Consider the following 21,531-nt stretch of genomic DNA (forward strand, 5'->3'; position numbering starts at 1 on the left):
CTTAGGCTTTATTCTAAACAAAATTCCTTTGCAGTTCTCCTCAGTTTGCATGTTATGTTACAAATTACTTCAGGGTTTCATCTGATAAGCATGATGTTCTTTTGGAACTGCAAAATACCCTTTTAAAAAGGAATTGTAGGTATGTTAGTCACCTTAAAGACGCCAGAGTTTCCTGGCAAATATCCAGAGTTGTTTGACTCAAGTGCTTGGTGCTTTGTGCTGGAGAAGAACTGCAGAGCGTCATTTGTTGTTCCTTTACCCTTTGTGTGCTGCTCTTAAGGTGTGTTCACAGAGTCATTTGCTGGACTTAAAGGTGGTGTTTTACCCGTGTTTCAGAAGTGATATTTTAAAGTCTGGGCTTATTCTGGTGGTTAGAAATTATTTGCTAACATGTATTTTCCACTCTTTTTCTGTAGATAAGGCTTAGTGTGTTGTTACAGTTCATTCTAGACAAGAGTTTTTGAAGTGGAAAGAGCTTGGTCGTATCTCTCCCTGTAAGGGTTTTTAGGTATGAACTAGTTCAGTGATACGTACAGTTGTGGGTCTGTACCTCCTAGTAGTCACTGTTTCATTAATTGTACACAACATTGAAGAAGTCAGGATCATTCTTTAGGAAAGAAAATTTTCCATAAACATCTTGCTTGTTCCTGTAATGGCTTGCAATGTTAAGAGAGTCCTTAATCTGTTTCTATCTAGGCCATGGGAATACTTTCTTCTTTTTTTTTTTTTTATTTTTCTCCTGTGATTTAGTGATTTGTGTTTAAATATTTTATGAATAATCATGCTCAGTTCTCCTTTTGAGAATAAGTTTTGATGAACTGTGTTTGGCTCTAGGCTTTATTGGTGTTCGTAATGGCATCTCTCAACTGGTCCTAAGACAGAAGCAGGCTGGTGGTAGCAGCTGTGGAGACAGCAAAGAGTTCCAAAGAACAGGGAAACCAAACAGAAACCAATGAATTGGTAGAAAGAAACTTAAACGGTAGGGCAGCAGAACTGATGAGTTAAAACTGAGTTTGGTTGTGTCAGTGTGTTGCACAACAGATCAAGACAGTGATTTCAGCCCTACCAGTTGAGAATTAGATCATATAGTAGTTTACAAGAGCCTGGAACAGTCCCCGTGACTTCTAAAACAGGTGGATTTGGGGGAATGTTCCTGTCAGATTTCTAATACAGACATTGACCTGTACTCACACATTTAAAATAAGACACGAAACCGTAAAAGTAATAAGAATACCAAAACCGGCCAAATTCTGATATGCTTCTGTTTCTCCCTGTTACAGAAACACGTTAACGTTGGAGCAGAACTGAACGATGGAACCAGACATTATTCGAATGTACTCCTCATCCCCTCCACCACTGGACAACGGAGCCGATGATGACGATGAAGATGAATTTGGAGGGTTTTCTGGTGTGAGCACTGCTGGTGTGGCTTTTGCTGATTTTGACACACCTGACTACAGCCATCCAAAGGAAGAGTTTATACCCACAAACCACTTCATCCCGCTTCATGATTATTCCGACAATGTAGCTGGCATTGCAACTTTCACATCTGTTAAAAATGTTAAGGACTGCACTGCAGAGCTTCCTACTCGTACTAAGGAACTTTCTGATATGTCAGCTACTAGTACTATCAAAGAAAAATCTAAGCTTAGAACTTCAGGTACTGCTTTAGAAGATGTAAACAGGAGGGGGGAACAAAGAGACAACACTGGAAAATCAGAGGGTTTTTCTTCTCGTCCGGTTAGAACTGGTGTAACAGTTGAGAGCCAGGATGAGCAAATAGATGCTTGTAATGGTGAGAAACTTCCATGTCTAGAGATTCTAACAAACGGATTTGCAGCATCAGACCCTGTAAATCCTCAGGGAACAGAAGATCTAGACAGTATCGGTGACTCAAAGGGACTGAAAACTGTTAGCACCCATAGTACTGAGCAAAGTTTGAACTCAATGCCTAGCTCAGGTGAAGACTTTGCAGATTTTGCTGCGTTCTCAAACAAAAACCCAATCCATTTAGAGGGAACGGGGCCTACAATATGCAGTGTTCTTAGTGAAAGAGACTCACTGAGCATTCAGGAGAACAACAGAATAAACAGAGTAACTTGTACCGAAGAAGAGGTTTGCATTTCAGAGGTTAGTTGTGAGCAGGGTCCCTCAGCACTGGAAGGTAACGAATTTGCAATTTCTAGTACGTCTGAAACAACTGGAAGTTCAATATGCACTACTGAAAACGGAGAGCACAGTGGGAGGAGAAGACAACATCGCGTGGAGAACGGCAAAGATTTTCACAGGCCTGATGGTTCTTCAGAAGCAGCAGACATCAAGGTTGACGAGATCCAAAGCCTAAGCTGTGATCCTGCAGGACAAAAATCGGGTGATTCTGAGGATCTCGGGAATGGTGGGAGTAGCACTGAAGTTGAAGCTTGCAGTGACACACGTGAAGATGTTTTTGGTGACTTTGGTTCAGTCAGCAGTGCGTCTCCCACCTTCAGGTATGCTCAAAAATCAGTAAATGATCTAGATTTGGAAAGAACTTCTGAACAACCTGCACACCTTAGCAAACCTAATGTTGAATTTGGTGAATTCAGGGACACAAGTACTGTTTCTCAGCAGCCAGCAAGTTTGGATCAAGCTGAACTAAAGCAGGCTGCTGACACTTTAGAATGTGATACTACCAGTAAAACTTCTGGCTTAGACTTCCAGCATACTACTGAGGTAGAAAACGGTGATGATAGTGAATTTGGAGACTTTGATTCAGTGCCAAAACCTCAAGATGGGAGTGTTGCTTTCCAGGACTCTGACGACTTTGCGGACTTCAGTTCAGCAGGTTGTAACCAGGCTACGGACTGGAATGCTTTTGGAGATGAACAAAAAGACAGCTGTTCTTGGGCTGCCTTTGGAGAGGAACGAGCTGGTGAATCTCATCACAGAAAAGAGACGTGGCAGTCACATAGGACAGAAGCACCTGCCAGGAGTGATGGCCCAGTATTACACAAGACTGACAGTTCTGCTTTAGCATCTTCCCAAGGAACTATCAATAAGCAATCTCAAGAGCTAACACCTTCAGTTCAGGTAAGGGTGTCCTTGATTTTACTCAGCCTCGTTCTGTTCTTGTGCATACAGCCCTGCCTGGTTCCTGCTTCTGCATACAACAAATATTTGAATAGTCCTTGTTTGTCTTTCAGGAGAGATTTAATGTGGTGTGTGAGACAGGCTGAAATGAAGTAGTATGCTGTGTTTGGATCTTGCAGCTCTTGTACTGTTACTTCCTGCAGAAAAACGAGCAGGGTGTGCTGGGACCTGTATGCATTTGTTTTGGTGATTGCATGGGAACTTTTACATAAATTGATCAAAGGAATAAGCCAGCATGAACATTTCAGAGCTGGGATAGTATTTAATTTGCTCCATTGTTAATTACTTTTGGGGAGGCACTCCGTTGCCTTTTCATAAAGTAGTGGTGTGACTGGAAGCTGGCGTTACTGGTTCCCAAAATTTTTCATCACCATCCTCTGTTGTGTTTTCAAAATCTGATTAAAAATGATTACTTGATTTGTAACTATCTGCACTCATTTGCTTAGAGCAGAGAGCACGATAAAACACAACCTGTGGAGTTCTGTCCCTGGTATTTCAGCTCCTGGGAAGTTAACCATTAAAACGTTCTTTAAAAATAAGCCTCTGTTATACATTAATTGTGGGAAGCTTCACATTATAGCAACATCACAAATACAGGACTGGTGATTTGTTAAAGCGGCTGCTACTTCTAATTAGGAGTTCCAGGGAGGGTGAAGTAAATAGATGTATTTCTTACCACACTCCCTGTGTTTTCTGCCTTAGTTGATAGGCATTTATGAATTCCTAATTAGTTACTTCCTAAGTCTTTTTACCAGTAATTTTTTGAGGTCTATGCCTGTTGACGCATAGACTTTTTTTGTTTTGCTGAGTATTTAATATAACTTCTACAAAATTCAGAACAACGATTTGAATTTAGAATTCTCTTCAGTGCTTCTTTTTATTCACATCATCCCATATGAGTAGTTTAGAGTATGCTCTGTGTTTTGGGAATTGTGCAGCAGCACCAGCAGTAAAGGGTGTTAGTGGTGATATGTGTCTGAAAGGTTTGGATCTTCTCTGGCAGTAAAAGAAATGAGCTAAGTCCTTTCTTCCAGGACCTTGGTTGGTGACAGCCCTGCCTCTTCCCGTTTCCTCCCAGTGACAGGTGAAATGGCTTTTCAGAAGGAGGTTGTGCCAGCTGGAGCTTTGCCAGCACCAGCAAATGGAATGGAGCTTTTGGGCCGTAGCACTGGTTTCTTGTCACGTTAAAATCTGTGACCCTCAGGTCCTTACACTTCCTGCTTGCTGTTCCATGCAGTGACTAACACACCGCATCCCAAAGGGATTTCACAAGCCAGAGACCTTTGTGCCTATGCAAAACCCTGCTTATCATCACCTGAATGTGTTGGTCCACTTCTTAATTAGAAAGCACAGATCTATTGTTACCTATTCTGTTAGTCATTCACCCATAAAAATGGGAGAGTACTAAGGTCATTAGTACAATTAATCTCAGTTGTATCTCTTGCCACTTGACTGCCCAAAATCTGACAAAGAAATGGGGAGGGGAGACAGTTCTAGTAAATCATCCCTTTTATTTTCTAGTTAACTACACTATTAAGGGATAGTCTAAAGGTTTCAAACATTTATTTTCTTTTAAAATTTTCTGTAACTTTAGGATGGAGTTTTAGTAGAAAGCATGTAGGTGTTTATAAAAACACAACCCTCAGAGGTTTTGTAATTAATTTCCTCCCTCCCCAAGTCTGCCTTAACAAAAGATAAAAGTAAAGTTAAAATGGGAATTGTTTGCTCAAGATCCGGGTGAAATCATACAGTAATTTGATTAGATTGTAAAGCAAATTTTAAGACTTAAATGGTTTTTTTTTTCATTCCCTCTCTTTATGCTGCAGTCAGTTGTGACTGTTTGGATCCCCTGACAGTGAGGAAGTACAATTGTGACCATGTTTTACACAATGAAGCTGGAGAGGAAGTTGAGCTGTACATGTTTTCTCTGTTGCAATAGTTTCCTTAGCCTTGCAATATGAGTTAGTTGCTACCTTTTTTTTTTTTTTTCAGTTAACTCTCAAAGCAGTAGCTTCACGTTTTGAAAATGTACTTTGTCTTACCTATAAGTGCCTTAAAATTCTGGAAGGATCTATTAGAACCTTTTTATCTTAAAAAAAAAAAAATTCTTGTTTTAAGATTAAATAGTAATTCTATTTTTAATCCATTGAGCCACAGTTTACTAAGCTGCAGTTAGAAACACCGAGATTAACTAAGGAGTCAACATGAGCCATCAGACACTCCCAGAGTGCAGGACCTTAGTAAAATTAAACTCAGATTTTTATCATCTTCCTTGCTTCCATTTAAGATGACGTTGCTGAGGTCAAAACACAAAATACAGCATTTCAAAGTATTTACCAGCCTTCTGTTTACCATGTATATTAAAGCTGAGTTCTGCAGCTGTTGGATGCAAAAGCAGGAACAGTTGCATGCAAAATAAATCTCATGAGAGGTAAACGAACGAAGTTTTCTACTACCCTGCCTAAGGAAGATTAGGGAGGAGGAGGAGATCAGTTTATTGCTGGCACATCTAACAAGAAATTGCTGTAGCAACCCAAAGGGAGCAGGCTGTGTCCAAGGGAGGAATCCTGCATGTGTTAGACACTTGAGATAGATGTGAAAAAGGAGATCTCAGCTTAAGTTAAGGGTGGACTGGGATCATTTACAAGATACTGTATCCTCTTGACCTGTGATGGTGAGGCTGGGAGAGTCACTGTAATGTGGTAGTGAAATACTTTTGAATGGTGTATAACAGAGTGATCCTAATTGAATTCTTTAGAAAGGCAGAAAATTGAAAAGTATACTTACCACTGCTGTTTAAATGTGGAAATAGTGTATACAGCAATTTTCATCCATCCAGAATGCAGCATGAAAGCAAAGTTATTTATCAGTAGCTCAAGTCTCCTTTCCAAAGGCTCTCTGTATTTTTCTTTCTGTTTTCTTAATTTTTATATTCTGGATGTGGAGTTGGCAGCAAAATGTTGTGCTTTCTGAATGTGGTCTTGATTGTACAGTGTGTATTGGGTAAACTGTTTTAAAGATTGTGGATTTGGTGTACTCTTTAATTAAAAAATAGACTTTGCTTCATTTCAAATATTTAATCCCTTTTTAATTAGAAAATATCAAATATAAAAGACAAAACTGAGGCGAGGTCACAAAAATGACCTTAAATAGTGACACGTAGTGGCAAAAAGATCACTGTGCCTTTTTTTCATTGCCTTTGGTCTCAGGCTCTGAATCCTGCACACAATCTGCAGTGCAGGATTTGTAACATGCTGACCTCTTCTATTCAGTGGTGCTGTGTAGAGGGGAGGGGAGAAAGGGCTTGGTGTTTTCAGTTAAACCTGCTGAAAGAATTTGTGACCCCTTAGAAAAGGTTCCAGTGTCAAAGGCTAATGGACACTGATGCACAGGTTGTTAACTGAGCCCATATTAATGCTACTGTACACCTGAATCCATTTCATGTCTGTCTTCAGTAATACTTGGTAGAGCTGCAGTTTGCTTCAGACACAGACGTGCCTTTGTGTTCACTAACAGATTTGGGATGTATCTGTGGGTGAACGGGCTGATTTAACAAGTCCCTGCACTGTACCATGTGAATTAGTCCCTTTGAAGTGATCGCATTGCACACTCCTGAGTTATGTTTATAAGGCGTGTAGGGCTTGTGGCACCGCTTTCTCCATGAGATGGTGCTGAACATTAGTCAGCTGAGGGGGTTACTCTGCTGCACCAAGAATATATCTATCTATATCTATATAGGACTGGAGCAGTGAAGCACAAGAGCAGTTCTAATCCATGGTAATCGTGTGGGTGGGTAATACGGCTGTGCCTGGCTGTGCTCAAGGAGCACAGGCATCTCTGGAGGGAGAAGAGCTAAAAAACGGGTTGGTTGGGAGGCCAGAAGTCTTACCTGATTTAGCCGAGAGTTCAGGAATCCTGGAAGGGCATAAAGGGAAACGTGAACAGTCCTCCAAGTGGGCTTTAAGGTTCTGCACTGATAAGGGAGCCTGTGCTCACAGGCTCTGCCTCTTCAGATTAATCAGTGTGGGCGATGCACAGTTACTAAGCCACGCATATGCATCGAGACAAAGAAAACCCTGGATCACTGTCACTTGGAGTGTATTTTGTCTTGGGCAGTGATCATCCTTTTGGGAAAAAGTAATTATGACCATAAAGACTTCAGCCCTCCCAGTTCACTAAGGTAAATTAAAGTAGTGTTGGCTAAATTATGTTCAGGCAGTTGGGTGTAGCAATTTGCAGTGTAAATATATCTTCCTGGAAAGGTTTGGGTTTCTTAAGTTTCTTAAGTATGTGCAGCTGAATAGCAGTAAAAATCAGACTATTAAAAGGAGCCCATAATTGCTGTTTTTCAGAACAGGTTGGCTAAGGGGAATCTTCCAAAAGAAAATAGTTTGAGAGGGGTTTGTTTTAGCATTACTATTGTTTGTATATCACAGGACAAAATTATTCCCCCTTTTTCTTAAGTGTCATCTGCTGGACTTCCTCTCAGAGCCTGACTGACAAGTTAGTACAACACCAGTAGATAATAACAACATGGCAAACTGAAATGGTCAGTGAGTTTTATGTAGTCACAACAAATAACTGGTACACTTCACTTCGCTGGCATGGCAGGGGAAGGATTTGCTGCATTCTTCAACTGAGGGAGAATAAATGGTCAATGCTTCCAGCAAAAAGGAGGGAGACAACTTCAAACTTCTGCCCTGAACTTCCCTGTGATTTACAATCCTCTTGTATCAATCAGTAAAGAGAGAACTCTTGTTCTTTTTCTCTCAAGCTACTAAATTTTCAGATTTGCTTTGCAGCTTATCTCAAAACTTTTATAGTTGCTCTTTAAAAAGGGATTTGGAATACTTAAGACTGAAATTGCCTTCTTTAATTCTTTAAATTATTGTAAAAACCCCTGAATCTTCATTTCACATTGGTGAGGCATTTTAGTTCTTGTGGCATCCTTTTTCCTGGATTGCAAATTTCAGCTTAAGACCCGTATTTTCATTATAAATTTCCTCTGCTAAGAAAAATACCACAGTCCAATTTCTTACATCTAAGACATTTGTGCTACCACGTTATATTTACCTGCTTTTCAAGTGGGGGTGAAGAAAAGCCATCACATTTAAGTAATGAGAAGCTAAATAGTAGCTTTGTAAGCTTTGCTTGTCTTTTTTTAAAAACTCAGGAGTTTTTCTGCCTGCAGCTGTTCCCTCATTGCTTTTGAGATGTTCGCTTTGCTAAGGCAGAGCCTGCACATCAGACAAAGAAATAAATTGTTGCTATGTGAAAGGGAGATGGATTCATAGTTGAAGTAGTCCATAAACCCTTTCAAAGGAAAAACTGCCCCCATGTAAGTAAGAACTCAGTGATTTGTTTGTTTCCTTTTGCATTTAGTTATCCGTTTAGCTTTGTTTAATGCTGAGTCCAGAAAATTTTGAGACCCACTGAAGCTGATTGGTGTGTTCCCATGGTGGGTTGCATCAGTTTTTCAGCTCCCTTGTGTCACATGTCTGTGGTCATGTAGTCTTTTAAAAAAAATCCCCAAACCCACTCAAAAAAACCCCTCAAAAAACCCCAATAAAACCAAACAAACAGCCCCAACACACCCAACTTCCCCCCACACATATGGTGAAGGTACAGGAGTATATGGCAAGTTAGTTCTTCACAGGCAAATGTGCTGCTGGAAAATAGCGTTTGGTTGTTAGAAAATCCAGCAAAGGGAGTTTCTCATTTCACCACTACTTTGTTTTGTTAAAATGGTCATAAATACCTGTGCTAGACACTGCAGAGCAGTGGGTTCACAATTTAAAATTAAATAAAATCATTCTGGTTAGTCAGTTTCTTTTCTTGGCCTCTGGCCCATGAGCTTTGTTCTATCATTTTTTTTAAAGCCTTCACGCAGCTTCTGAGTTCTAACTAGAAGCCAATCATGTCCATATGAACTTTATTCCTTTCCTAAATTATGCATTTAGCATCTTGAATCCTTTATATGCTCATTACTGTCTCCAATGTTTTTCTTTTATTACGTGTCATAGAAGCTTGAGTATCTGAATATGCTCAGAAATTTAACTCTTAAAGTGGTTTCATTTCTTAGGTCCTCCAGTTTTGTGTTTGATGGATGGAAACAGCCCAGACCTAGTGTTGCTTCCTCTACGGCCTCTTTTCCTGGCAGGAGGATAAGGAGGGCTGAAGGCATACTCTGCTTTTGGCTCTTCCCTTCTTAAACCACCTCTGAAGGCTGCCAGAGCAGAGATGCTGTGGGCTGTAAGGGATTTCCAAAGGGAAAATAAAGATTGTTTTGAGAAGTGGACCGTGGCCTCCAGTGAAAAGAGGGGGGAGGAACAACATCTTCCATTGTGACGAGGAGTTCAGTGGATGAGCTCTCGTGTCTGCTCTGCAGTTCGTATGTGATTGGAGCCACAGAGAGAAGCAAGACTGGGTTTTGTCCTGCTCTTGTTCGCAGAGTTCCCTGAAACTTCACCCAGAGAGGCTTTACAGCAGTCATGTGGTGAAAACTGAAATCAGCTGTTTCTGTAGTGGGGCTCAAGTGTGTTGTCTTTATGGCAAGTTCTGATATTTGCTCTTTTCATAGCTCTGAAGAAAGGCAGTGACCTGTCACCGTTGAGTTCATGTGGAGGAGGGTGGAGGGTTTGGTGTGCTGGGTGGTCAGTGCAGATTTGCTGTGTTAAAGAGTTCACTGATTCTATAGTCTTGTGGTGGAGAAAAAGAGAAAACAAATTCTGTAAACCAAGAACTTTTAGGTTTTCAATTCTGAGGGCTGGATCATGCCCCCTGTATAATTGTCAAGGACATAAGTTCTAATCCTGTGGTGGATTTTCTTTTAAAGTCTGTTACATCTGTGATATTTTGAGTGGTTCTGATGGTGATTACCATGTATTTAAAGAGTCTACCAAAAACTTCTATGCAGTCACAGAAACTGTGGGGCTTTGAATTTATCACCCTTTGCAGAATCACAGCTAATGTTTAATGGCAGTTCAAGCCTTTGTTCACACCTTCAGCAAGTCCCTTTAAGAATTGTTCTTCTGAAGTGGTTGTGCAGAACACTTGGGTATCAAATGCTTTTAGTGATATGAAAGGTGGATAAAAGTTCTCTTTTTCTGCCTTTGTTTTCCTGAAGATGGACATGACATTACTTCTGTAATACATAGTAGTATCTTCTTAGTCTGATTTATGCAAACAGTAGATTGAGGTTTGTGGGAGATGGACATCTACACTAACTTTAAAACCCTGGTAATACCCTTAAAACATTGAAGCTGTGGCCACAGGATTTCGTTACCAATTAGGAGAACAAGTTCATCTGCTTCCATTAGTGACATTGGCACTGCCCAGGGATGTGTGTTTGTGCACTCATCCCTATGTGCATTTGCACACACGGAATTAATTACTCTGGTTTGCTATGGAAACAGTTCTTTGTCTTATAGAAATAAGGGCTAAGCATTTCTGGAAATTTAGAAAAGATGACAGCAAGTGTAAAGAATGCTGTAGTTAAAGTGTTCCTGAAATTTTAGCACCATTCTTAAGCTCAAATTGGAAACAGGGTGCTGACTGAGATGCTGCTTGGTTCTTAGAGACTTTCTGTTAATTCTTTCATTATCTAAGTGAGCATATTTTTGGTCACTACCATGTTCTCAAATGTTAATCCTTTTCAAGAAATGTGATGCCTTGCTGTTTCCATGATCCAGGGCCTTTCATTTGCCTCTTTCTTTTCCCTGGGGACGTGTACTCTTGCTGTATTACAGAAATGAAGTAAGCATCACCTGTTGATTTAAGATAAGGCCAAGTGATATGTTGTAGGCAAAGTTCAGTTTTAAAACTGAAAGAGAGGAGTATGCTTTTGTGTGCTGAAGCATTAGCCTAGAGTCTGGAATACTGTTTAGTTTTTACTTCTAAAAAATTTAAGTTAGCGTCTTAGTTCTGCTCAACAAACAAAACAACCTACAAGTATTGTATGGCCGGGATGATTGGCATTAAGAGGCAATTAAAAGGAAAATTATATACTACAGAACATGGCTCATTATGGTCAGAGTATCCCAGTGAGGTAATGAAGAAGAAATTTAAAAAAAAAAAAAAAAATAGAAGGAGTGAGTTAGGTAAGCTCTGAATTCAGATCCTTTGTTCATTTTGACAGGACACTTTGCAAATGACTGTACCTGGTGGCTGTCCCTGTTAGGAATTTCTTTCACAGGTAGTAAAGCTGAAGAGTTGATGTTCTAAGCCAATTCGTTTTCCTGCTTTTTGCAGTTAGTGACTGAATAGAGAGAATAGTCTAGACAGACTCAGTTCCCAGTTCCTGACTCATCATCCAGACTCCAACACAGAATCCAGATATTCTGATAATGTGGTGTTTTCCTCTGTTACGTTCGCTGATGGACATGGTCAGCGAGTTGCTTAATTGAGACAAGGGACGAGGCAAATTTTCAGCTAAAAATTCAAGTGAGAATGTTGTAGATAACTGTTGGAATTGTACAGCAGATATTTTGGTGCATAAAGGTTTGTCTCAGCTCTGCTGATTGGTCTGACTTCCTCCTATGGCCTTCTCTGAACTTCAAATCATTTCAATTGTAACAAACCCTCCCCCCCCCCAGTTTGGAGGTTTATGAGTGTAAATTCAGCATTGTTGCTGAAATATGCTGAATCTCCACAGGAGGGCTCTGCTGGCATAGCTATAACAGCACTCACCGTGGGATGCTCCTGGGATTTCCACCTACTCCTCCATTTCTTTTCCACTTCCCCAGTGGCAAAGCAGGTGTTGGAGCTGCTGGATGCTGCCCTACATGTGTGTTGCAGCAGAGCACTGGAGAAGCGTTTGTTGAGGAGCTCTAAACTAGAAAGATAGAAATGCTGCTCTTATTGCCAGGCTTGTGCCTCCTTTCTTCAGCAAGAGGAACGATTCATGTGTTTGTGGTAAAAAATTAGTACATTTAAAAAGGCTTTAATTCCATTTTTATGAGCCTACCTTGCAACTGGTGTTTTATTAAATATTAAGAACTTCATGGTTACCTGTTTTTAATGGGTTGAACTGGGGAAAAGAAATATATTCCCTATCAGTGGTACGTCTGATGTCTGAGACAGTTCCTAGAGCTCTAAGAAGTTGAAATTCTGTCTATATGGAAATACAACAGAGAGAAGAGAGAAAAATGTAAAGGAAGAACTTAAAAAGAAGACAGCATAATATGCTTGTTAAAAAAAAGGGGGGCATTTTTTTGTTGGGCTTTTTTGGGGAGGATAGGAGTTTGTTTTGATTCCTTTTTATTTTTTGTACTAATTCCATCTGCCAAGGCCCAGTGCATGCTGTGGAATTAAAATGCCTGGAAACCATTAGTACCGATATGTGCTGTTCATTTTGTTGAGACCTTGTTCTTACATAGTGTAATTCTTGTTGCAAACATTTTCTGATGTTTTATAACAGAGTGATTCTGGTAAGACCAGATCTGGACTCTCCTGTAAGAACTCACTTTGCAGAGGGGTAGGTTCCTTCCTGTTTCTTTTTAGCTGAAAGCCTGTATTTGGTGCTTAAAAAATCTTGTGGTCCTCTGACAGTTAATATTTTGTGGTAAGTGAAGCCTTGTATTAGCTACATATTGTTTTCCATCTTATTGTTATAATTTTGGACTTCTTATCTTTAAAGCAGTTTACATAACTTTGCAAATATTTTCTCTTTGATATAGACAACATTGCTAAGTCGTCTGGAACGAATATTTGAAGTCTGTTTTCCTTCCATGCCTGTTCTTGAAATTGAAGAAGAAATAAGTTCCTTGAATCATTTGCTGGAAGCAGGTGAAAAGCAGATGACAACTGAGGAGACCTTAGCAAATACTGGGTAAGAACCCACGACACAACAAACTTAAAATGAACTTAAAACACGTATGGCAGTAACTCAAAATCAGTTGTTTGCTTCAAGCATTTGAAAAGCTATCAAGCAAAAATTAGCTATCTGTCAGAATGCTTGTTTTCAGTGACTACATAGTGCCAGGAGTATTTCACTTAGCAACTTAGCAGCGTATCACCTCTTCAGTGATGCCTCTGAATTAATCAGAATACGTCTTATTAGTTACACTTGCTATAGATTACTGTATCAATTTATGTGATGATGTAGTCTTAGTAGGTTTTGTCCTGTCTGCTGTGGACACCATTTTCCAGTAAAAAGTCTGAATTGTGCAGTTCCCCTGGGTGTTGGGCTTGGGCATAAGTTTAATTGGAATATATAATAAGTCACTTACATTAAAACCTAGAATAAATAGGCTGTTTTTCCGGTTGATAACTTGACTTGTGGTGGGTTGTACAGGGAACTGATGGATGTGTGGACAGAGCTGCAGGATATCCACGATGCATATGGACTGAGATACCAGTGGGGTGGCTCCCACAGCAACAAAAAGCTTTTGTGCTCCTTGGGAATCGACACAAGAAATATTGTGAGTTCTGTCGGTAAAACTGGCTTTCTAAATAACAAAGCTGCTTTAAATGTAGGATCAGGTGGAAGTTGTTTTGTACAAATGCTTGTCACCTGATTGCATGGCTGCACTCAACATGGCTCTTTCCATGGCAGACCATCTGACAACTTTTTATAAGGCCTATTAATATTGAAAGTTTAATATTAGCTTTTAACCGTTGTGTTATAATTAACATAGTATTTATTCTCTAATTCTAATCTTATGCAAGTTATGTAACATTGAAAACATTTTCATCCCTGACACAGAAGCTCCTAAGTCAATTTTTGTTGTTGTTGTTGTTTTATCAGCTTTTTACAGGCAACAAGAAACAGCCTGTTATAGTACCCATGTATGCAGCAGGACTGGTAAGCTTTTTTTTAGTGTTATTAGTCTTATTTTAGTGTTATTATTTTGTTATAGTTCCAACGACATTACATAATGAAATATATTAAATGACATTAAGCATCAAGTGTGCTGAAAAATATTTTTGTAAGTACAGTTATGGCTTAGGCATCCCTAGAAATGCTAAAAAGAATCATCAAATCCATGATTTTCATTATGTGTGCAAGCAGGTACTTGATTTTTAGTGAAAGAAGTACACAGTAAAAACAGTGAGAACATAAGATTTTTGATTTTTGCTAGGCTGAGTAGAATAAATGGTTTTTTCCTTGAAACCTGTGTGTATACCTGTATACACACTTACAAACACACCCAAGCTTTTATGTGGTCATTCAGAAATGGAATATGAAAAAAGTTAGTTTTCTTTGGTATATATTGAGCTGATTTAATTTTGGAGAGTGATTTCCACAGTCAGTTTCTAGAGTTGTTTTCTGATGCATCGAGGTCAGCTCATGTACTTCTTTGGATGTAAACATGGTATTCTGATGCAGATAGATAAGACATGTTTGTGAGCAAAACTGTGTTTGCAACACATGCAGTTATTTTTTGGAATAAACTGTTGTTGCTGATTAATTATTTCCTAAATTTTTAATGTACTTTTGCACACGATAAGCTGGATGGCAGTGATGGTAGGAGTAAAGTGGTTTGCTGCTTTTTATGGCCACACTGCTTCATGTGTTTCCCCGTTGTCCAAAAGAATTGATTTAACTGGTGGGTAAACTCAGAGCTTCCTTGAACTTGGTGTAGAAACATTTGTGGGACGGCTGATCTTGGCAGCTGACTTCCAGAAATTGTTTTTAAAATGTGCTATTTGCAAATCCCAGGTTTTTTTATTTTGGGGTTTCTCATTGTTCTGGGGTAGTTTGCCTGTCTCAGTACAAAAAAAAAAAAAAAAAAAAAGAAAAAAAAAAGTGAGTTTAATTATTAATGCTTCTCAATGCATTTATTTCCATGTCAGTAATTATTGTTCTTGGTATCTTTCTGCAAACTGATAATTTGACTTGTTTCTTCTGAATTACTTCATTGTTGAAATGGAACCAATGCACTTGTAGCTTTGTGATGGGCCATTTGATATTTCTGGAATAGTCTACACACAATTGGGAGGAGAAGAATCACCTTATCAAGTAACTGTTTTCTGCAGCTTAGATTACATTGCTGAGAGTCGAAAGCAAGCACCAGCTGAACACTTGGGTTTTTGTTACTGGCTCTAAGATGTTTCTTAGCCCTAAGGAGCCGGGATGACTCTTCCCCCTGCTCCATCTACTCATGCCCCTCTCAGTGAAAGTGTCCCAAAGATATATGGTTACCCCCAAGCCCTTAGTTAAGGGTAGTACTACCTAGTAGTGGGTTCTAGTTTTTTGCATCTGTAATTCTTGAAATATATATAAATATGTGTGTGTCTGTGCGTGCCTGTGAATGTTTTTAATTTAGATATTTATTTATTTATTCAGGGTATGTTAGAACCTACCAAGGAACCTTTGAAACCAATTTCTGCAGCAGAAAAAATAGCTTCAATAGGACAGACACCTCCTGTATCACCAGAGATGAACACATGTGCATCTGATCAGTTCCAGGTAAAAAACAGAGAAGGGTGAGGAGAGGAAAAGAAAGAATGAGGGAAACAATGGGATGCCTTGTCCTTCCTTTGTATTTAAACTATTTAGATAATGCATTCAAATACACTTGTAGGTAAGAGGAAGGTGTTGCTTGTGTCAGATTGAAGTCCTGCTCTTGGATCTGCTTTTCATGTGTGACTGGAAGGGAGTCCTTATGAGAAGACTGTAGCAGTTGGTGGCCAGCGTGTCAGAGTCCTGATGACACTGTTGTACAGCAGTTTGCTTTAAAAGGCAGTTATTCACACAGATTTTATATGCAACATTAGACTCATCTGACCTCTGGCTAAGGTTCTTCATCTTTGCTTTTTCTGGAGCTTATTGTTGGAGGCCCTTCTACCTGTTGGTTAGCACTTGTCTTTGTGAGTGATCCTATTTACACGTGTACTGTTCGTGTTTGTTTCCTTTTACCTTTTCTTATTTCTTCAGAGTAACATGAAAAGCAGCCCAGCTGCCTGGAAAGCGATTCTGGGTGTGATCATTACTAGCATACATGCCTGACTTTTTGATTTATGAATTCTGTTGGCCCTTTGTGCCAAGATTTTGAATTATTACATCTTAATCAGAGTTGCTATGCTGGCTGCTCGTCTTTAAAGTCTGATACAAAATTAATCCAGAGGAGTTTAGGAGTGAGCTTTTGAATTTCATGAATTCTGTGTTGTCACAGTTGTTTTGATGTAATGGTATTAGAAGACCACGTCAGTGTGGCTGTCAACAAGCTAATGGGATATGCAGAAATATTTCACTTTCAGAGTGACTACCGTGATTCTTGGCACATATTCAGAGACTCAGCTGTGTCCCTCCTTAGTGCAGGTCTTGTTTAGTCTGCCTGGCATCTTTAGTTACTTGCTGTGCCTTTGGTTTCTCATTGAAGGCATTCCAGAAGGAATTATTCTCATAGGTGCTTCTGAGTACAGTGGTTTTCTTGCACTCTTTGCTCTGCCGTAGTGCAGAGCTCTAAGAGTGACACGCTGGTACCAGAGGAGAATTTCTTTTCATTGTGGAATTGCAGTTTGTCAGTAGGCTCAGAGCTGATGTTGTTTTATACAGCAGTGCACATTTGATGCTTCCTGTGCTACTTCTCACGTATGGTGGAACTGATCAGCTGAGCGGGGTCTGAGAAAAGGTAACAATAACGATCACTGCAACCAGTCTGAGCTGAAGAAATCAGTTGTGTGATTTCTGTATATGAACAAAGCAGGAAAATTTCACTTCTTGCAGCATTCAAAGTACTCTTTTTTTACAGAGGGGAAAAACATAAATTAAACCACACACTAAACAGTGTAAGAGCTGCAAGAGCCTGAAGTAGCAGCATCTCTGACAACTGCCATTTTCTCAGTTGCTTGGCAGTCATAGTGCTGAAAATAAGAACCTCTACTTATCAAAATCTCCATTCTTGTCTAATTATGAATTCCTGCTGCAGAATTTCCCATTACTTGTCACAGTTTGATTATCTTGTCTTATAGTTTGTTCTGACAGGGCCATCTCTGTTCAGTAGTCACGGTCCAGGAATACATCTGAGAAGCTTCTGTGCTGTTTGCACTGTTGGCCTTAGGTTATTTTTTGCAAAAAAGACAAATACTAAAATAAGCTTTTGGGGAAGAGAAGGGTTAGAGCTGTAACCATTAAGAAGGCTGAGAGGCCAGAGTTAAGTGATATTGAGACAGTTTCAGGGCATGAACGATCAATTCTCCACCTTGTTTCTTTCTTGTCCTCATCTTCTGTCAATGTTTGGTGGCTTCTCTTCGCTTTGGGGAAAATCCAGCTCCGTGACACGTTGTGCAGGCTGCATTTTAGGAATATTCCAGATTGTACTGGTAATAAGATGATGTGCACAAAATTTAGTAAACATTTCATTATGAACTGTGCTAAAACCATTGTTAAATATTCAGTGGAGATACAGGCAATTCTAGTGGACCCAGAAACTTCTTATTCTAATTTAGGTGCATGACTTAGGTATCTTATAAGTATACCTGGTTAATGTGTAATTATTTAGTTAAAACTTTGAAATTCCTCCACTTTCAGAAAGTGATGATTTATCATTCTTATATTCAGAAACTTCAGAATCTTGGCTTTCTTTTTAGAAGGAGAGGTTCTAGTTAATAGATTCCTGTTCTTTCCTTAAGGAAGAGTTCTCCTCCGTTCAAAGCCTGGCATTTATGGGATTTGCATACAGATCAGTGTCTGTGCATGTATGTGTATGACTTTCTGCTGAGAGAATAAGACTTTGGAAGAAAGAGTGTGATTATGCAAAGGTAGGAATAGAAAGAACATTTGTAGAAACACAGAGATGCTTTCTAAATTTTTTTTGTTGCAGGCAAACAGAGGAAAGCATACAGAGGTTTAAAATGGAGAACATTAGAAATAAAGAGTGAGGCAAAAAGCAGGAAGTGAGCTGCAACACTTTTTCCTAGTTATGATATAAACTCTGTATGTTTTGCCCTCATTCCCTGCAGAGGGTCTCACTGAATTGGTTAGGCTGTGCAAATGCAGTGGACAAATGTCCATCTGAGCCATTTAAGCTGTAAGGACAAGGTTTTTGAAATTAAGAATTCTCTCAAACGAGTTACTGACTGGTTTGTCATCATGTTAGCTTGTTGTATAAAGATGATTTTTTTTGTAGACTCATTCTGGTTTATATTTGAAGGTAGCGTCTAAATTCTTCTTTGATCTGTTGTTTATCTTGACAATTGAGGGATTTATTTCTCTGTTCCTCTGTGCCCATAACTGTAAGGCAGTAAACAGAATATGAAATAATCCCCTGATTACTGTTGCCTTGATCTAAGCATGTCTCAAAGACTTTGCAGGGCTCAAGTAAAAGGCTCTGTCAAGGCACATCAGGTGTAGGAAGGAGTGGCTGCTGGAATAGGCACCCTTTGATTGTGAGACCTGAGAATGGTGTCCTTTGCTTTTTTTTTTTTTTTAATACAACTCCAGTGGACTTCTGCACTCCAGCCAAGTCCTGAGGCAGTGCAATTAAAACATGTTCCAATGTTTGTTAAAGAAGTTGCTGCCTTAATGATGACTGCCTTCTCTTGATTTGATACTCTTTTCTGGTTCACATTGCTTTAGAGTTTACTTACCTGTTCCTCTTTGGATTTCTTGAAAAAAGTTGTCCAGATATTTCTGGTCCTTTGCTAGTGGTTCAAGGCATCTTCTCTCTGTTTAGGGTTGTTTCCTTGGTAGAGTTACCTGCCTAGTTTTGTGTAATAAGTTCTGTGTTGGAATGGAAATCTGCAGTGACCCAGACCTTTTTAGAAGAAAATGGCCAGTGATTCTTTTCTGCAGGTGCCCATTACAGCACATCCACTTGCACGTAAGGCACTGCATTAGGGATCAGGCTATAATAGAAAGATGTATCTTACACTTGCTGGCTATTAGGGACTGAACCTTAATTAAACCCTGTGGGGTGGCAGTCTTTAAAAACACTTTTAATTACATAAGAGACCATCAGGACTTCTAATAGTGACAGATGCAAACTACCATATTATTGGCCACCAGCCAGAGGCTCCATCAGGAACTGCTCTCCAGTTATACATGTGAGAAAGATCCAAGAGTACGGGAAGCTTTTTTGACAGAGTAAGAGAGAAAGATTTGCAGGTAAGAGATACTGCAGAACTTGCTGTTCTATCAGATGTGACAGTTGCTTAAAGGGGTTGTCTGAAAAGAGCAGTTTTCAGAACCGATGTACTTTTGCCAATGAATACACACAATGAAAGGTATGAATTACTTCCATGTAAACCTTTTTTTTTTGGAATGTTTATGACGCTCATTTGTGGGATCCATCTAAATATTGACATTATATTTGTATTACAAGTCCTTTTATTTCTTTCCCCCAGCTTTAAGACAGCAAAATGCTCCTTTTTTTTCCCCCTTTGTTTAATTTTCCTTGGGTAATTATTGGCACAGACACAAACATTTACATTTTACTCGTTTGGATTATAAAAGCTCTTACATAATGCATTCTAAAATTACTGTGTGAAAACATCTCTCACTTTTATCAAAGTGAACTATGGTGCAGTAAAACCAGCAGGCATTTTAATTTCCTCTTTCTTACTTCCTTGACATTCAGAGTAGCATTCTGACAGCTGAGTGTGCTTTTCCATTTCTCTACCATGTCCTGTAATCTAAGATGGAGGCCTCGAGGAGTAAAAGCAGTTTGCCCCATTTCTCAGTATTCTCCTGGATTGGGCACTTTTCCTTAAAGCATGTTATTAAAATAATAGTTGTAAATGCAGTAGTCTAGCAACCTCACAATCTCTGAAAGGCAAAACATTATATTCCCATTTGCAGGGTATCTTCCCACTGTCTGAGATTTCAGTGCTGTGTTCAGGTGTCCCAGTGTAGTTAGTTTTTTCTCAGGGCTGAGGTCACTGGAAACAGAAAACTTTCTGTTTATTTTGCCTTTTCCTCTGCCTTCTCCTTTCATTTTGTTTGCTATTGTGTAGACCAGGGCTTGCCAGCATCCTGCGTAGGTGGGGTCTGCTTTACTTACCCCCTCTTTTGCAAAGTGGTTGAAGTCAGCAGAATGGTCTTATCCCACAGAGCAACTAATATACTTAGTATACTCTTACTGATTTAGAGTCAGATTCTTTTTTTTCCCATTTTAGGAAGAATTGGTCACATCCTTTGTCCTTTCCTTGGCAAATCTGAGAATCGAGTCATCATTAAAGGCAAAAGCTTAGCCAGTCATTGGTACCACTTTTTCCACGCAATTCTGTCACACTCATCAGTCCTGACTCAGGCTTTTGTCACAAAATGTAGTGGGTGTTTTCCTCAGTAAGTGAGAGCTGGTAGGAAGCCACTTTGTTTCAATTTGACTTCATTTTGCTCAGGGCAGAAAGCTACTAAATTGTCATACCACTTCCCCCCCAACCAACTCAATGTTAATATATTTTAGATGTGACAAAGTTTAAACAAGCTACTGATGATAGTGATCATTACTTCATCAGGTGTAGCTTCCACACTGCTAACATTGTATCTACATGCAAATCATTTCAATGCCAGTAACTTCATTACCAGAGCAAAGTAAAAAGTGTAGGATCAGCTCCTGGAGCTCCATGCAGTGAATAAATACTGTTCAAGCTGTGCTCAGTACTGGAAATATTTTCAAGACATTAGGTAGGAAAGATTTTTCCAGGCAAGACATTTAGTATAAGTACATAAAGAAATCTCCAGCTCCATTTGTTTTTATTTCTGTAAACATCTATCACTGAGGAAAAGCCTTTTACAGTGAGCTTAGTTGTACATTAGTGAATCTGCATTTTTCTGCAGTGTCAGATGGTTGGAAGTTTTTAAAGTAAAAAAGAAAAAATAAAATCGAGTCTGACTTTCTACAGAAGCAAAGAGAAGGTATGGCTCAGCCACTGGAAGCTGGACAAGTACCTGATGCATTTTGAATAACATTGCTGAGAACTTCTGTTGCTTTTCTTCCATACTGTCATCGTTTTGTTAGAAGTAGAGGACACATCCTTTCCCAGGGCTTCTTGACAGTTGACTTCACTGGGGAGAGAGTAGAGGTATAATGCACAGAGGTAGAAAAGATGAACTTATTTCAGACATTGCTGATACTGTCCCATCAGTTTATGTCCTGAGAATACAGGAGGGCAGCACTTGCAAGTTACACTGCACCTGAACACACCTTCCCAGTAGAGCACGTTCCCTGCTGCTTCTTGTGTCCAAAAGACTTGAAAAGAGGAAACGAAAAGGCAAAAATGGCCTCCCAGAAGGAGTCAATGTTTCTGTGCTTCCCTTGTTCAAGCATTGCTACTAATGGTTTGTACATAGACCAGGATGAGTTAATTGTTAAAAGGATAATAAGTTACAGGACTTTTATTTTTAAAGGGGTGGAGTGGAGAGGGTGTTGAGTTTGTCCCTGACATGCAGGAATTATATCTCTTAAAAGCAAAACAAACCAAAGCACAAAGAACCATGGGCTTGTTGATGGTAAA

At 39.4% G+C, this 21,531-nt stretch overlaps 1 protein-coding gene across 3 annotated transcripts in view; it reads left to right on the plus strand.

The window, feature by feature from the left end:
- AFTPH (aftiphilin) overlaps nt 1–21,531 on the plus strand; it is a 44,004-nt gene that overhangs the window by 9,212 nt on the left and 13,261 nt on the right. For 2 of the 3 annotated variants that reach the window (XM_050315025.1, XM_050315027.1), the window contains exons 2-6: nt 1,281–3,069; nt 12,807–12,958; nt 13,424–13,550; nt 13,877–13,933; nt 15,419–15,541. In XM_050315025.1, the coding sequence (XP_050170982.1) occupies nt 1,312–3,069; nt 12,807–12,958; nt 13,424–13,550; nt 13,877–13,933; nt 15,419–15,541 (2,217 nt within the window). In that variant the 5' untranslated portion in view covers nt 1,281–1,311. Of the gene's footprint in view, nt 1–489; nt 509–1,280; nt 3,070–12,806; nt 12,959–13,423; nt 13,551–13,876; nt 13,934–15,418; nt 15,542–21,531 lie in introns of those variants that run through there. The other variant, XM_050315026.1, reaches the window with a different exon arrangement.

This window comes from Myiozetetes cayanensis, unplaced genomic scaffold, assembly GCF_022539395.1.
Source record: "Myiozetetes cayanensis isolate MyiCay16 unplaced genomic scaffold, myiCay2020 scf2-11, whole genome shotgun sequence".
In the NCBI taxonomy this organism is placed as follows: Eukaryota; Metazoa; Chordata; class Aves; order Passeriformes; family Tyrannidae; genus Myiozetetes; species Myiozetetes cayanensis.